The sequence below is a fragment of the Silene latifolia genome, chromosome 7, assembly GCF_048544455.1.
Source record: "Silene latifolia isolate original U9 population chromosome 7, ASM4854445v1, whole genome shotgun sequence".
Lineage (NCBI taxonomy): Eukaryota > Viridiplantae > Streptophyta > Magnoliopsida > Caryophyllales > Caryophyllaceae > Silene > Silene latifolia.
This window is the reverse complement of record NC_133532.1, coordinates 14458300-14476111: the sequence shown is the minus strand read 5'-3', so window position 1 is coordinate 14476111 and position 17812 is coordinate 14458300. Positions and strand designations below refer to the sequence as shown.

The 17812-nt window shown below is 36.0% G+C and overlaps 1 protein-coding gene, 1 long non-coding RNA gene and 1 pseudogene across 2 annotated transcripts; all 3 read right to left on the bottom strand.

Annotated features, from left to right (window-relative positions):
- Window positions 1-2140: 2140 nt before the first annotated feature.
- Window positions 2141-3001, bottom strand: LOC141590909 (uncharacterized). Its single transcript, XR_012520542.1, has 3 exons — window positions 2854-3001; window positions 2686-2774; window positions 2141-2593 (listed from the first exon to the last, which is right to left on the bottom strand). It is a non-coding gene; the product is annotated as an uncharacterized LOC141590909 (long non-coding RNA).
- Window positions 3002-3218: 217 nt separating this feature from the next.
- LOC141589758 (putative galactinol--sucrose galactosyltransferase 2) lies at window positions 3219-5965 on the bottom strand (annotated as a pseudogene).
- A 577-nt stretch (window positions 5966-6542) lies between these two features.
- Window positions 6543-12241, bottom strand: LOC141591814 (putative galactinol--sucrose galactosyltransferase 2). Its single transcript, XM_074412296.1, has 16 exons — window positions 12201-12241; window positions 11769-11924; window positions 10114-10328; window positions 9752-10011; window positions 9558-9648; window positions 9422-9470; window positions 9233-9324; window positions 9050-9157; window positions 8836-8958; window positions 8348-8758; window positions 8115-8256; window positions 7883-7950; window positions 7667-7801; window positions 7378-7592; window positions 7184-7272; window positions 6543-7045 (listed from the first exon to the last, which is right to left on the bottom strand). The coding sequence occupies exons 3-16, from the start codon at window positions 10278-10280 to the stop codon at window positions 6764-6766; spliced, it is 2232 nt and encodes a 743-aa protein (XP_074268397.1). The 5' UTR covers window positions 10281-10328; window positions 11769-11924; window positions 12201-12241; the 3' UTR covers window positions 6543-6763.
- Between the last annotated feature and the right edge of the window lie 5571 nt (window positions 12242-17812).

Here is a 17812-nt window from a genome sequence, read left to right as displayed (position 1 = left end):
ATACCCATACCTTGTGTTTGGTTGGTAATTTTTATATTTTGATACCCATACCTCAAACCCATGAGGTATGGGTTTTGAAAACCCATGGGGGGAGGTGGGTATCACTCATTCCAAACCCTTCGGAATCAAAAAAAAAAAAAAAAAAAAAAAAAGAAAAAAAAAAGAATTGAAACAATATAGAAACCTTCTGCCGTCACTTTGCTTCTCTGCTTGTCACTTTTGCTTGCCCATTTTTCAACCCTTGTTCACCATTAATCAAGGTAATTTTGCTTTTCTTAAATTTTAATTATTGTAAAATGATAATATGCTATATTCTTCCTATTGCTTTTTGGATAATCATCATTATTCTGGTGCTTGACATGTTAAGCCGTCACGGATAATTGGTTCGTCAGATTTTCTTAAGATTATAAATTCTCATGCAATTAGAACTATAATAGCTTGTTTGGGTAATAAGCATTGAACAATAATGCTTCATAATAATTATCGTTCACTTTGATTGTCACTTTTATTGTGGAAGTTTGAGAATTTGAATCTTACTTTGGTGAAATAATGTCTTTTTTAGTACTTGTTTTGTAAAAGTTACGTTTTCTGTTTTACACTTTCAATATTATGAGTTTATTTTACTAATATCATAAATCATTTAATTTGATACGCATACCAGTATGTTTTTTAACCAAACACAAGGTATGAGAATGAAATTGATTCCAAAGAATGAACCAAACACATGGTATGAGGAATCAAGTTCCAAACCCATACCACCTTGGAATGATTCCTCATTCCAAACCCATACCATTACATGAACCAAACACCCCCTTAAAATTTATATATTACTCCCTCTATTTTTCTATATATGACTTTCTCACATTTCGAGACACACTTCTCTCTTCAATATCTCTCAAATTATATGCTTAAATATAGTGATATGTATACTCATATGAAAGAGTTTTTCATAAGGAATTTAATGATATAATTTTTATAATTTTTTACCAAATATATTTTTGTAAATATTAAAGTCAAAGGCTCGCCTCGAAAAAGCAAAACGTCAAATTAAAAAATGGAGGGAGTAATATAAGTTATTGTTAAAAGTGGCCTATCTTTTAAATATCGCACAAGGCCCCGAAATGTTAGGGACGGCCCTGATTTGAGTAATTATATTTTGGGGTTCTTTTATACTATAAATTTTGTTACACACCCCAATTGTATAAATCTTAGATTCGCCACTGGGAATACTGGTTGAGATATTTTGTAGTTACGATTATAAGTCTAGTTAATTTGGTTTGATTCGGGTAATGATTAGATGATTACTACGAAGTATTGTTTTTTTTTTTTTTTACTGTTGATAATGTTATAGTTACTCGTTTTAGGTCGGTCATAGAGAGACATTCAAATGGGTTATTTTACCGTCTAGTAAATTATACCATGTCAAATTCAAGTGAATGAGAGTTCACGTTGGGTTTGGATAGACCGATAAACTCAACCGAACCAAACATACCATAGTCCATAGGGTAGTAGTTAAGCACATGTTCTTTTGAACTTAATTCCAGTTAGCTTTTATAAGTTCAATTCAATTCGGGTCGATTTAGTTCAATTCAATTTTGTATGTCTTATAAATTTAGTTCAGTTCAGTTCAGCTAATTTCATTTCAAAGAGCAGGGTCTTGCGAGTCACACTCTATTGTTAAACGATGGCCTCATAGAGGCGAACTAAATTCTACGTTATTTTTTTGAAGTAGATCATCCGGTGTAGTAGAAACTCGAGGAAGGTAGGATCATTAGGGCTCGAACCCGATAACCTCGGGTTAAGGTAAAACAACTCTTTATCGGTTAATTTCGAGCTGCTCTATTCAACCCTTGTGTTAGTTTTTTTTTTTTTTTTTTTTTTTTTTTTTTTTTTGGTGTTGACCACGGATATCCCCCTACCGACAGTTGGGGCAATCTCCTTCAGGGTACTGAAGGCAATTTAATAGATTGAACCCTTCCAAATTTGGCTTTTTCATTCGCAAAAGTCTAGAACCGCTAACCACTTGTTTAAGAGATGAGAGCTCTTACCTCTCACATCAGCCAACTTTGACCAACTCTTGTGTTAGTCTCGATCACATCTATCAGTTCATTCTGATGGACAGGTTTTTGACAGTCATACATCAGGTCCACCACCCAACCAATAAGTTGCATAAAACTACCAACAAGATTTTTGTAGAAAATCTAGATAATACATTTATTTAAGATATCAAGCTAATGTTTTGTCCACATAAGTCTTGTAAATTGTAAGGTTGACATGATAAAGAGGAAACTCCAAATAAACAACTTGAATTCAGTAAACAAATTCAATGTCTTTGACTTGGCTTTCCCCTTCAAGTTTAATGATCAGTAACCCATCTTCTGAACCGTGTGTGAAATCTTGTGTCGCTTTGTGTCGACAAGACAATGTCGTGGTTTTGTTCTTGAATACGCTCCAAAGCGGCCATTTCCCGTGTTCTTATCTTCACAATGCTTCCATTCTGGTATTCTCTTGATTCCAAGGTTTCTACTGCTCCTCCGGAATTGTACATGTCAATTAATCCTATTGGCGCGAAATGGACAGCATTCTCCAATGCCTGAAAATACATTGTAACACGGATTCATAAACAATGCAGAAAATAAACGAATGGAAGCGATAGCATGAAAGAGAGCGATTCTGATTACTAACCCTGACAGGAGAGACTGTAAATAGTTCACATGACAGCTTCCCTAAGGACACATCCACTTTTCCGTCCTTTGAAACTATCGTAAGGGATCCTGCAAGGCGGTGATTGGTTTTATTACTAGTCGGTTAGTTAACAAACTACATAAGCTAGAGTATTTAGTAGAACTTCACCTGAATTGAACCCATATACAAAGACAAATCCACCCAGCCACTTATCACCCGCAACTTCTTCCGAAATTCGACATCTTGTGGACTTACTTTGCCAGACAGAGTTCGGTATCGAAGTCCTTAGAGTGTTCTCGGTGAATGGCCAAGTACCTACTCCTTGGCGTTAAATACTCCAATAACCCCGATAAGTTGTTCGATTCCATATCTTGATGAAACTGTCCGAATCAAAACAAAAACATAAGAAAAGATCCGAGTGAGTGTTACAAAGATACCTATATTACCTCGACTCTTTACTTGAGTGTCTTTGTATTCATGTCCGAAACAACACTACATAACTGAATATGACTCTTATGCAGACTAGAGTAAGATAGAGGTGTTTGACTACCTTTCCCCATCCATGACAGGGTCTATGAACAAACAGTCTCGAGTAGGACGGCCAGCAAATCTAGCTCGTAGAATTGAACCATCGGATAATACAAGTCTCTTTAGAATCTCAAAATCATGGCTGGCTGGCTTGTCACTGCAATCAAATAGTCCAAATTCAGACACACTGTCATTTCAATGTTACGAAGGAAGGGACAATATATAGAAAGACGATTTCATTGTGGTGGTTGTAACTGTAAGTGTCGATTTTCTCACCTGACATACACTCCACAGCCACCTATTGCTCGGGAAGAAGCATGAAAGTCTGCAGCATAATGGAGGCTCTGAAACATTGAGATTTTTAGTAAAAATCAGAAGTATTTTTCTGGATGAATCACGAATAAACGACATCATAGTGTAAAAGATATGAATATCTTACTTGGAACATGTCCCAATCAGGTAGTACTAACTCTCCAAGGATAAGACTGTTGAAAGACACACCGCAATGTGCACTCGTGTCGAAACGTTGGCTCCCGAGGCATAAAATCTTCATACGCTCTAGCAACCGCACTCTTCTTTGAATCACAATCAAAATATTCAATCAGTTGCCACTTATTTCATGTAGTGTGTTGCATTATACATATTATTGTACGAGATCAAATGTAGTACTCCCTCCGTCCATGAATAAACTTTCTGTTTCCACAAAAAAAATAAGGAATATAGGAAGACATGGATAGAAATGAGACGGTCTCGTGTAAGAAAAGCAAACTGAAAAACCTGAACAAGGAGTCAGGGTTATGAGACATAGAGCAAATGAGATTGTTGTTTCCGAAATTCTTTTCAACAGCTTCTTCAAGGCCTCTCAGGTAAATGGAAGTCATATGAACGCGACCACCATAGCCTGAACCGATGGTCTCCACCACATTCTGAATATCAACCTTGACACCATCCACACCGATACTTGCTAGGTAGTTATGGTAGTCACCGTAAAAATCATCGATCTTCTCGGGATCAATTACCCCCATCCCGTATTTTTCAATGCCATCCATAGCGACATCTCTAAGGTTCCCTACATTACCAGGAGATTGAACAGGATGAACAAGCTTAGGACTGTATTTCTGCAGAGCTTCGAGGATGGCGGGACCCCTCCCAACATCCAAGTACAGCGTGCCACACGTAAATGCATCTCAGTATCATCCAAACAGTATGTGTCGGCTAGTTTAGTTGGGAAAGTTAAACAAAGAACTCAATTTTAGCAAACAAAGTGAGACTTGCGATCGGATAGATTATTACTTCAAGCCATATCTCATTTTTAAGAAATTGAAGAACTCGGGTAGTGTTGTGTACTCATCTCGAGTTCGGAATCAATTTATCGTTTTCCTTGATGTCCCTCAACCTTGTTGCAAAACCAAAACTATAAACCGGCGTAAATTCAGATGAGTTAGAATATCTTAAGGAAACAAAACTGTCATATACTCCCGAAACCATAGCTTACTCGAACTCCCAGTGTTTCTCTGCTTCATTTTGGAATTCATTGTAAGTATCCTGCCATCCATCATCAATGACCAAGAACCTTGGCGTAAAACCTCCCTGCGATAAACTGAATTTCACCAAAAGAAATGCATTGCATCACATGAATTGTTTGAAAAACAAGAATTTTCTTCAATCAACTCGAAGCATGATGTCGCTACTTAATTCGAAGAATCGACAAATACCTTTCGAAACCCTGTCGATTCCTTCCGGGTTGACCTCTCTATAAAAAGCATCCCAAGTGCACCAACCAAACGAGTCTAAATGAGCGGAAGTCGCTTGTAGAATACGATTCGAAATTAAATTAGAAGTGCATCCCATCTTGATATAGACTAGGAATTAAACGAAACTTGATTCGTCAACATAATTATTTCACCTTTTTATCGTCTACATGATTAAATGTACCTTTGTGCTCTGCCAGTATCCTACAGGTACACAGGAAAAACACTTAACAATGCCTTAATCTCAAACTGAACGGGAATTGGCTAAGACTAACAATGCCTTAATCTCAAACTGAACGGGAATTGGCTAAGACAAAAAGAGGTCAACACAGATTTTTCAAAACACATACTTGATAGAATTCTTGATTAGCTCATAGGGGTTCTCTCCGAAATTTACAAATACAGATTCAGAAACGTGTGCCGTTTGGACATCAGGATCTCCTAAATTCATGATCGAAGAACGGATATATCGAGAATAATCTAAAATCGGATGATAATGACAAGAGTAAGCGATCGGGCATGTCAACTAACCGCTTTCAAGACAAAATCAAGTTCATTAGTTTGAGTACCACAAGCTTGATGGAAAGCGCCTTCTAAGACAGGCAAAATCAAAATATAGAATGTGCGATTATCTTTAACTTCTAACAATAAGCGTGTTTTTAGGTCTTAAGTCACTTGCAGATGTCCCAATTCTAGGCATCATCCACCATATCTTGAATCGGAATAGTGATGAAAACTTGTATCCCCCGCAATGACCATTCAAAATTTCAAGATCTTTGTTACCATACATACGACAGACTATAATAAACAAAAAGAAGTGAACCAGTTCTTCGCTCACTTTAAGGCACCAAGGGTGAACACAAGCCGAGAGCGGAGTAGGCGGCGGCACCCAAGAAAATGACCCCAGGCGGCGCGGGAGAAAAGACAACATTTTCTGGGATTTCAGTGAGTACAACCTTGCCATTGACAGACAAACAATCGTCTTCAATGATGATGGCCATGCTGTTGAGCTCTTCAATGCCTGTGGCTGTGTAGTATGTGCACTGTAATCATATAACACAATCAAATGTAGCTTTTTAAAAGAAAGTAATAATCATTTTAAAACACTACAAAACAAAATGAATGCAATGATTTAAAATCAAATGATGAGATGAGTGATGCAGACTTTTACTACGGTCACACTGGCTCTGATACCATGATAGATGAACCATCTCAACCAAAACCTTAAGGTGATGTTGAGACTCAACTATTATAAATATTCCTATTAATAGGTACAGGAAAAGCCAAAAAGGAAGTGACTTTTATAAAGTTTAAGTGATAAAGGTTAGTAAGATAAAGACAGTTTTAGTATTGTGATTGTAGTGCTGAATTGACAAATTAGAATACAAAGTGTGAGGTTCGGCTATTTTATACAATGTTTTCAGGTTTTGGCTTAAACGAAGTGCGTGTGAGCGACTGAGCGTGTCATGCCATGCCAATATATGTGCACCTTCTTTATGTCATCTTTGTTACGAGTAAGCCTGTGTCGTTTTCTGATATATGTGAATGATGCATAGATAGCGGTAAATTGGTTGCAAATGAGTGAATAATTTTTACATTGGTTGCTGAAATTGGTTGAAGTCTGTAACTTCAGAATAACAAAAGAAACAAAGGAGACATTATTCCAGTGTTACATCACACATAATTCTTCCCTTGAAAAATCTACAGAAGTTGGAACGTCTTTCATAGAAAGCGAGACATATGGTATGTGAAGTTGTGAACAGTTTGCAGGAAATTATTCTGACATAAACATCTCATTTTCAGTACACAAATCTGATGTCTTTCACCTGGCAGTCTCCTTCAAGCATTATTGTCAATAACCCGTCTTCAAGATTAAATGTAAATTCTTCGTTTTTTGTGTCAACAGTACAATACCTTGGCGTTTTGCTTGAATAAGCACCAAAACGACCACATCCCCGTGCTTTCATCTTCACAATGCTGCCGTCTGAACCTGCTATCGAACTCCATGATTCAATAGCCCCTCCAGAGTTATACATGTCGAGTAATCCAATTGGAGCGAAATGGACTGCTTCACTGAAGACCTATGAAAAAAGAACAGAATTGGGTATGGGAATCAGATGTATACAATGTTACCCTTGTGTCGAAAACACAAAGACTGATTGGAATGACCCGAAACCAAGAGGATATTTCTAAAAAATAGAGTAAGGCTAACTACTAACCCTGATTGGACAAACTGTGAACAGTTCACATTTTAGCATCCCCAAGGACACCTCCAGATTTCCAGTCTTGGAAACTTTGTTTAGAGACCCTGAAATGTATTTAGGTCATTAGTGAGACACTTAATCTCTAGTAACTTTAGATTCTAAGGATGTATCATAAATTCAGACTACAGAGGTTTTAGTAGTTCTTTTACCTGAATAGAATGCATATACAGCACAATCACCCTGCCACTCATCACCTGCGATGTCTTCAAGAAACTCGACATCATTAGGACTCACTCTGCCACATATGACTTCAGGTGTTGACGTGTCTTGTAGATTATCGTACCATGGCCAAACACCAACTCCTTGACAGTTAAATACTCCGATAATTCCAGATAACTGGTTAAGGTTCCATATCTTCAGTAAACTGTTAAGTACCCCTCATTAGCCGATAACACAGTTTAGAGTTTAGACTATTAACTAAGACAGGAATTAGCTTACGTTTTCCCATCCATAACAGGATCCTTGAATAAACAGTCTCGAGTAGGTCGGCCAGCATATTTTGCCCTTAGAATAGACCCATCAGGTAAAACGAGCCTCTTCAGAATGTCGAAATCATGATTTCCTGGCTTGTCACTGAAATGTTGTCAGTAAATCCTTCAGATTCCTAGGAGACTTACCAGGAGATTGAATGGTAAATGGTGCTAGATTTCTCACCTGACATATACTGCACAGCCACCCACTGCACGAGAAGCAGAATGAAAGTCGGCAGCGTAGTGAAGGCTCTGAAAATGACACAAGATTTAATCTTTCTTATCAGTACTCAGTACTCCGGGATTGTAGTCATTGAAGAGGACAAACACCATGATATAATTTAATTGTTACATTGAACAGGAGGTAGTTAAACTCTAAATCAGACTCGTAATAACAGCATTCGAAAGAAACTTACTTGGAACATGTCCCAGTCAGCCACGCCTAACTCGCCAAGAAAAAGACTGTTAAAAGACACAGCTGCAATATGCACTGTCTGAAGGTATTGTTCCCGAGGCATAAAATCCTCGTATGATCTAATAACCGCTGTCTTCTGTGAGCTACAAATCAAAATATTCAATCAGAAGCCATCTCAAAGTCCATGACATAGTCTTGCTCATCATGTATATGTTAATGTAAAAAGAACCAAACCTGAACAAGAGGTCTGAGTCATGACTCATAGAACAAATCACATTATTGTTTACGAAATTCTTTTCAACAGCTTCCTCAAGCCCTCTCTGGTACATTGCAGTCATACGAACACGACCACCATAGTTAGAGCCGATGGTTTCCAACACGTTTTGGATATCGACCTTGACACCATCCACGCCAATACTAGCAATATAGCTATGGTAGTCATTGTAAAACTCACCAATCCTCTCAGGATCAACGACCCCCATCCCGTATTTTTCAATGCCATCCATTGCAATATCTCTGAGGTTTCCTACATTACCAGGCGATTGAACAGGATTAACGAGCTGCGGAGTAAACTTCACAAATGCTTCTGATGATGTCAAGACCCCTCCCCAGCATCCAAGTATAGCGTGCCACACATAAACGTATCTGTACAGTACAGTCATAGATTATTACTTTATACATTCATGGTTCGCAGTATAAGAGATGAATGCATTGAGCTTTACTTTAAATCGTATCTTTGTTTCAGAAATTTGATGAACTCAGGCAGCGTGGTATAGTCGTCTGAGGCCAAGTCTCGGAATTTATAATTTTCCTTGAAGTCTTTCAGCCTTGTCTCAAAGCCAAAGCTACACAATTTCAAATTATACAAAGGCATCATTAGCAATAGCACATATGGAAGTAACAAAACTGTCATAGACTGCTATAACGAGAACTTACTCAATGTCTCCAGTCTGCTTTTCATCGTCTTTCTGGTATTCGTTGAAAGTCTCCTGCCATCCCTCGTCAATAACTAAAAACCTCGGTGCATAACCCCCTTGAGACAAACTGCAACCCGGGAAATTATTACTAATTAACTGTTCATTTCTGAATGCAATAGACGAAAACTCGGCCTGATTATACCTTTCAAAACCCTGTCTGATTCCTGCTGGATTGACGTCTTTATAGAATGCATCCCAAGTACACCAGCCAAACCAGTCTAAATGTACTGGCAGCTGTCGGTAACAGAAGTTAAAGCAATAAAAGGCGTTTGCCATTTGAAATACACACAAAAAAGTGAAAGAAAACTTGGTTTCTCAGAGTTCAATTTACCTTTTTATCATCTAAATGACGAAATGTACCTTTGTGCGCTGCCAGTATCCTAAAAATGCAGAGAACATCGCCTTCAGTAAAAATTATTCATCATTAAAAAACAGGTAAGCTGCTGCATTCTATAGAAGACACATACTTGATTGAATTCTTAATAAGCTGATATGGGTTGTCTCCGGAATTTATAAAAACCGATTCAGATACTTGGGATGTCTGAACATCAGAATCTCCTGAACAAACATTCAGATACACAATAGCATCAAAAGAATTATCAGACACACTGGTAGCTTCAAATTATCGAGTAAGAATGAGTAGACTGGTACAACAACTAACCGCTTTCTACACAGAATTGAAGTTCATTTGTTTGAGTTCCCTGCAAGCTTGCTCGGAAAGGTCCCTCCAAGACAGGCAATACCAGAATATAGAAAATGTCGTCGGGTGATGGTTCTCCAGCTTCATTTAGAACAACATACTCTTCTTTAGCTTCTATTAGCAGCAGCTGCGTTTCTACACGTACATCACTTCCTGATGTTCCGATTTTAGGTGTCATCCACCATATCTTAAATCTGAATAGTGACAGAAAATTGAATCCCCTACAACAGCCATTCATAAATTCCAAAGATTATTAACAGTCTTTTTGATAAATGATAAATCGGACGTAGAGGGAGTACTAGACAAAGAAGGGTGCTACTCACTGGAAGGCACCGATAGAGAACACATGACGGGAGCTGGGAGTCAGCGAGCTGGCACCCAAGAAAGCAGACCCATATGGCGCTGCAGAAATGGCGATATTTTCAGGGACCCCGGTGAGCACGACAATTCCGTTGACAAACAAACAGTTATCTTCAATGAAGATGGCCATGCTCAGTAGTTTCACTGGCACTGTACTCTCTCAGTGCAGTGCAGGACCCTGCAGGTATAGTCTTCCCACTATGATCAACTAATGCAATTAATCATACTCAATCACACTTTAATGTCATCTATTATTATATCATTCTGAATATAATAATTAAAGCAAGGGAAATATCACAACATTCAATCATTCAAAATCAAATGATGTCGACTTTCGCGGTGAGTAACTATGATAGGCAGGGTAATAGAAAGTGGAATAAAACTATTTGTAAAAGAACAAGCTTTTAGGCCTATGCTTACACTGTTGGTAAGTATACTTTATGACTTTAATCAATAACTTACAGAAATTTTTGGCATTGTAATTGGGTATTGAATAAACAAATGAACAAAAAGACAATACCACTATAAACTGCTACTGCTTCAGCTGAGATCATATGTGAAACAGAATGCTCAATTTGTGATACCATTGGAGAACTGACACCGACGAAAGTGGTTTTACCAGTCATTTTGCTTTAATCAATTAAATCTAATTCTAGACTTGTTGTACGAGTTGGGCAGGTTCAATCCTGGACCTAAATTTACGAGTCATTTCGGGTGAGGCCGTTTCAAAACATAAGTCAAGTCTATACTGTTCGCTATCCACGGTTTTTAAGATCAAATCTATACTGTTCTTCATCAAATTCACATCACAGTCAGACTCAACCCTAATAAACCAATACAGTTTAAACCCTAAATTGATTAGTCTTTAATCTTCAATTTCTCCTTCAAATTCAATCATGAAATTGAGGCCGGCGCGCTAAATTAAAGAACATATAACACCGATTTTCATATATATGCAAAAACAGTATTATTATTCATATGATTAAATCACACTACTAATCTCTACAATATTACTATAAATATCAATTATTTGAACTAAACCTAATCCATTGAGTTACAGTAGGAATACCATCATTCAAAACAAAGAACATGTAATACTCCGGTGGCGCGACATTAGCTGATGGAGGAGCCTCAACTTCTTTCAGTTTCTCCTTTGTTCCCACCCGGTTCTGCGGTCTTTGCAGTCCGTCGTGAAAACCGGACTCTGATACCAAATGTCACGGTCCGGTACTTTGAGCCGAAACGTGGCGCGCACCCTTGTCTAATCTCGCGACAAGAATGCAAGCGAGAGCGTCAAGCACTATCACCCACTAGCGCATTCGTAATCGGTCTCGGTTTGCGTGTTAAATGAGAAAAACAATACTCAACACCTATATGTGATCGAGTTATAAAGGTTTTGGAGTTTACTACGACCACATTATACCATGTTTTTAAGGTGATATTGACCATATTTAGCAAGATTAGGCCGTGACAACTGATACCATGATCGAAACAGAGATAAATAACACTATGTTTGTAATGTGTTATTTCCTTATATATATGGAAAGCTTATAAATTTGCTAAACCATAGAAAGTAAATTAGAAAAAAGAAAAGGAGATTAAAGAAGAGAAAGAAGACCTTATCAAACTCGACAGGAGGAGAAATAGGATCAGTAGGAGTGTCAAACATTTCAGCAGCAATAGAAGATGCTGAAAAGCTTTGGCCTCCTAATAATAACCCATTTGGTGGCTCACTACTACATGATGGTCTCCCTGATGTCATTGGTGATACTTCCTGCAATTTTTCCACATAAAAACCATAATTCATTACCATAACCCAATTCAACTAAAACACTCAAGACACTTAGTTTTTCGTCAAAAACTCGAACTTTTATCCTTTTATAAAATAGTCATGTTTGACCCTTTGAATCGGGTTTATGTATCATAACTAAAGTATTAACTCAAGAAGACATAATATTTCGACACTTGATCGAGCCTGAGTACAATAACATTACCCCACTGCCTCCCGCAAACAAACTTCATACCATGTAACATTAATCAATACACTTACAGATTGAGACATAATCCGTTCAAGAACAAGCTGAGAAGCATGCAGTAGATGAAGCAAAACAGAAAGAATGCTAAAAGGCATACCTCCGCTACCGGCACTGGTTTACAAACTGCACAAATAATCACTTAAAAGCGCGAAACCCATAGACAACAATTACCGAAAACTACCCATAGACAACAATTACCGGAAACTCCGGGAATGGTTATCAAGGTGAGTGAAGTTTTTATACGGATCTAGAGTGAACGATCGAAAGAATTTGGGGCAATGAATGACTTTGGTGATTGACAAGAGGGAATGATGGAAGTGTAGAGGGAAAGGGAAAGTGTGAGCAGGAGTGTTAAGAATCCTAATAAGGAGGAAAAGAGAAACGAAGAAATGTGAAGGATGTGTGTTGTGGGCGGCTGAGATTAGAGGAAGTAAAGGATGGACGGCTAGGATGAATCACTATTGTTAAGCGCTGTTCATAGGAGATACTATTCCTAAGCTACAGTAAGTCGACTTTCATGCCTTTTAAGAGTGAAGGATAGGAGATACTATTCCTAAGCTACAGTAAGTCGACTTTCATGCCTTTTAAGAGTGAAGGATTTCTATCGTATTTTGATCTCTATCTTAAGATGGTTACGCTGATTGTTCTTATGGCGTGGAATTATATTGTTAACGTGATTGTTCTTATGGCGTGAAATTAGATTGTTACGGTGATGTAATAATGGCGTGAAATTGGCAAAAATTGTTCGCCTGAAACACTCTGAACCCTATTGCTCAAATCTGAATATCGTTACTTGCATTTCTATTTATGGTACATGAATAAAACCTACCACCACCAAAGAGAGATATCAAGCTGACAAATTAAGCACACTGGTTTTGATTATATGAGTACTACTGTACTACGTAATAACAAAAATCTTAGTTGCCATTTGTAATTCACGGAAAAATTAGAGGGTTTGGTTGTCAATTTCTCAGGAGTTTTAAATGGCTATTATAATGTGATTATTATCTACATTCTACTCCACTAGGCGGAAATGGATCATTTTCTTTCTTTTCATTTTCTCTCACAATCTATTTAAGTAATAATTACCCTTTTCACACCCATTTTCCTTTTATTTGTATGCGTAAATTTAGAAGCGTTAGATGTTGCCAAAATACAATCCGGGCCCCATTAATAGGAACTTGCCACTCCATTTCTTTTTAAGAAATGGAAAAAGAAATGGAGAGAATATGGGCTCCCACTAGACACTAGGTAGTTGACAATTCACGTGGAATTCAACTCCTACATCCACCGCTTTTAGACGACTTTTTCAAATTCATCTTAATGTTATAGCGCAATAATTCACATGAATTGGAGTTTTCGGTGTCGGTTCAATTCCTTGATCAATCAAACGATACCTTACTAAACTCGTTGTTCAATAAGTGGACTATACATCTGATGTACTACATGTCTACATCAGATGGTGTAATTTCTTAACACTAGGATAAAGTTTTCGAGTTTTGTTTTAAAAATTACGAGTTTTATTATAAAGTTTCTGACTTCATTTACCTAAACATTAAACTCAAAAAATTACATTATAACTCAACAAAATTACATACAAGCTCAAAAAAAGATTGAGTTTTGACGTCAGAAAACTAAAATGTAATTTATAAACTTTATAAAACTCAAAAAAAATACACAGAAAGTCATTTAGCATGAGGTAGTACATCTAATGTATAATTTTTTTTTCCTTAATAGTGTGTAATGTAATTAAGCAAAAATAATATATAATCAATCCAAACTTAGCCATATTACTCCCTCCGTCCTAGTCATTTGTTGTCCTATTCCATTTTGGGTGTTTCAGACTCTCAGTCAATTGTTGTCCTTTCTATTTTGGGGATGAGTTTCATTGGCAATTTAATTATTCACACTCAATTTGATCCACTTGTCATTTAATAATTGATGTCCGCCTTCTCGTTTCTTGGTTTTTGTGTCAAAACTAAAGGATAACAATTAACCGGGTCAAAGATAGTAATAGATAAAAGGCAAAAGTTAAACAGCGCCCCTGGGGCGTTTGTTTAGGCAACGCGAATTTACGGATGTGCCCCTAATTCCCTAAAGACCCTGCTAAGTCTCAACCCCACTACGACACTATCTCTATTTCATCGCCGTAATAACCGGACTTCCTGTTCATTCCGTTTCCTTGGCAAATCGGTAATTTAGCCTCTAACTTCTCTCTCATTTTTGCTTCTACACTGGCCCTATCTCATCAGTTTCTTCCATCATTGGAATTTTTCTCTAATCTCCATTTGGTAGGAAGGTTTTCGCTAGCAAATAATGATGGTAAGGACTTTGATATGACGATATTATTTTGACAATTTTCCTAAACGGGTTCATCATCCCTTCCTAGGGCGTTAGTCGGTTTTAAATCCGGTGGCGAAGTAACCCGGATGAAGTTTATGGTATATTTTGGGAAAATCGGAGATTGATGTCCGAGGTAGATTTTGTGGATTCAGGTGCGCTGACAACAGAGGCAGTGGTCAGCTTTTAAGATTGGTTGTAGGTGGTTGTGGTCGGTGATGGTTATGTTAGCGTATCGGAGATGTAAGCCCCCTAGTTATTTGATAACATGCACAAAACGGTGGAGGAATTAATATTTTTTTGTTATTTTATTAATTTTAGATAGTAATAAATGTCGGAATCTTTTCTATCGAGCGCCCCCGGGGCGCTTGTTATCAAAAATAGTTACTAAGATAATCAGTTTAATTTTATATAAAACCGCATCAAAAAGAATATTATTTTTTTAGTTATAACTCAAAAAAATATTGTTATTAAACACCTTAAAACTAAAAAAAACTCCCAACCTTTTCCATTTAATTTCTTTAACTTTTATGACATGTTTAACCGAGGATAATTTGAAAAATTGATAGTACTTGGTATTTAGGGAACCTAAAGTAGTCCAAATACATAAAAACTTCTATGACATATTTAGCCTAAAATTTATTTTCAGTTAAATAAACCTACTAGTTTTAAACCCGTGCAAAATTGCACGGGTATGTATTTGGGCTAGTATTAATATTTTTGGATGTATATTTGTTTTTGCATTTCTATTGTACTTATCTAGTTGGTCTAAATCTACGATCTACATAATTTATGTTTAAATTTGTTACAAACACGTGTTCACATACACTGGTTTATAAGGAAATAATGTAATCTACTCTTGTAAATAAAAATTGCATATATAAAAAACTTTACATCCGGATAAAAGAAATATAATCTAATATAATCAACTTTAACATATGTATGTAATTTATTTGCGTTTTATGTTCGATCCCGTATATAAATGTTATTCCTCCTTGAAATTATGTAATTTTATTATTATGTAATTTTGTTTTAAAAATTATGTAATTCAATTTCATTTACTCACATTTGTAATTCATTCTGCGTATGTATATGTTATTAATTTTATTTACACGGAATGTATAAAATTATTTCATAATATTAATTCATAGAATTTTTTCATAATATTATTTCATAGAATTTGTTGTATGACGAAATTTATCGCATGTTTGAAAAGATGGAAATCTGAGAAAATAAATACATTGCACACTCACGTGTCCTACCATAACATGAATTTCCAAAAAAAAAAAAACTGCATTAATGACGTGGCGCGCTAAGGATTGAGTATTGTCTTTTGTATTAATATAGATAAGATTCTAAAGTTGCATATCTCAAAAATTTATTATTAATATATTTTGGTATGACTCTTAAAATTACTATGAAATAAATTATGAGAGAAATTCACTGCTCCCGCTATTAATATTTTACGTAAATCAATTGGTTAGCTAATTGCTTCTATATACTTTCTTTTTTGGTTAGTATTGTTACTTTTATTACATTTGTTATTACTACTGTTATTTATTCAATGTTACTGCATAATTACTTTTACTAATTAGGCATGCAATTTTAAGAGACTTATATATTTATATAAATATATTACATATATGCATTAAATCAAATCAAAATAATTAAGCAATATTATATTTTTTTGGAAATTTAGCTTGATTTATTTACTTTTTAATAGTTTCCAAATAGTTAATATCTTTATACTAATTAGTACCATAAGTAGGACATGTTTATTTTAATAAAGCATCATATTCTGGCGTTCTATAAATTATACTTCAACTAAAATTATATAATATTTACATTGAGGTCGCTCGGTCAGGTCTATCACACAGCGCTATCGATTAAAAGTTATATAGTATAATTAATTTGTATAAACTCCCTCCATACCACACCAATGTTAATATTGAGAATCTTGTCACTATTCATGGTCGTAGGGAATCTTCGATATTATTCTTAATCTATAAGACAAAATATAGTCATGTGAGATCTTGTTTGATTTATCGTCATAAATGCTAAAAGAATATCAAATTTTTATAATTTTTAATAATGTGTAACTAAAGATATTCACGTTGTGGACAATGGGCCCACGGGGGCGCTTGGGAAAGGACAAGCGTTTGCATTTGTGGAGTCGCCACCAATTTATTGTGGAAAACTGGAAACCGTTCGAATACCTCGTGCCATGTCAAGACACAAAGTAGTGACATGAACACCAAAACTCGTTACCCTTAGCATTCTATGTCTAGAATGACTCTCGTGGATGCCAATGAACACGGATGTTCACAGAGACCTGGAGTAAGGGGTGAGGGTACGTATTAGGAAGCTCTTTTGATCAAACACCTAATCCCGCCCGCCTCGATAGCGACCTCTACTAATGATTAGAGAAATTATCTATACTTGATATATTGTCGGTTATATGCATGCAATGCAACATCCAAATAGATTAATCCTAACATGTGAGAATTAGACTAAGTCGGTGAACAAGTAATTTAACATGCATTTGAGTCAAAGTCGGGATTTAAGATTGATTACATGTGAAAGCATACAAGTGATAATAAAGAGATACAATAATAATACAATAAAGGAAAATTACAATAAAGAAAATTACAATAATTACATCGGGTTTAATTGATTTATGTCGAAAATACTTTTAAAACGGATAATTTTGAAAAGAATAAAATGAATGAATTAACGAACAGAAATTAAGGCGATAATACGAATAATAGTTAATTAATTACGTAATTAAATAAAATAGGTCGAGGCAAAATGGAAGTTCAGAGACAGAAGTCAGCCAGGAACAGGCGCAGCAGTCACTGCGTCTGTTCCTTGGCTTAGTTCTGGCTGTGGAGCCGGAATTTTGAATTGTTAATGCTCGTTGGTGATTTTAATGATTGATTAGTATTATTTACTCGGATGGAAGTGATTAACAGATTATTTACATATGATTGATGGTCATGAAAGCGATAAACATGGATGAAACGGAATTAGGATGAATTATATATGATTTATAAGGATTAATTACAAATTAACAAACTAAACTAATTAATTAGGTTAAATATGATGAATTAATGACGGATTAATGATGAATATGATAATAAACAGGTGAGAATATATCAACGATCGAATTCCAGAAACTCAATATGAATGAATCGAATTTCTACAACCCGGATTTGACTTTAATGACGAAAACCCGCAAATATTAATTACTTGAGAATGAAGTCGGGAATTTAAAAGATGAATTAAT

Bases quoted from the DNA above. Each gene is read 5' to 3' on its own strand.
- LOC141591814 (XM_074412296.1), bottom strand. From the start codon at position 10,280: ATGGCCATCTTCATTGAAGATAACTGTTTGTTTGTCAACGGAATTGTC. The intron at 8,759-8,835 runs GTAAAGCTCAAT...TGTACTGTACAG, and splicing joins AAACAAAGATACGATTTAAA to ATACGTTTATGTGTGGCACG. The intron at 7,046-7,183 runs GTTAGTAGTTAG...CTTTTTTCATAG, and splicing joins TCACAGTTTGTCCAATCAGG to GTCTTCAGTGAAGCAGTCCA.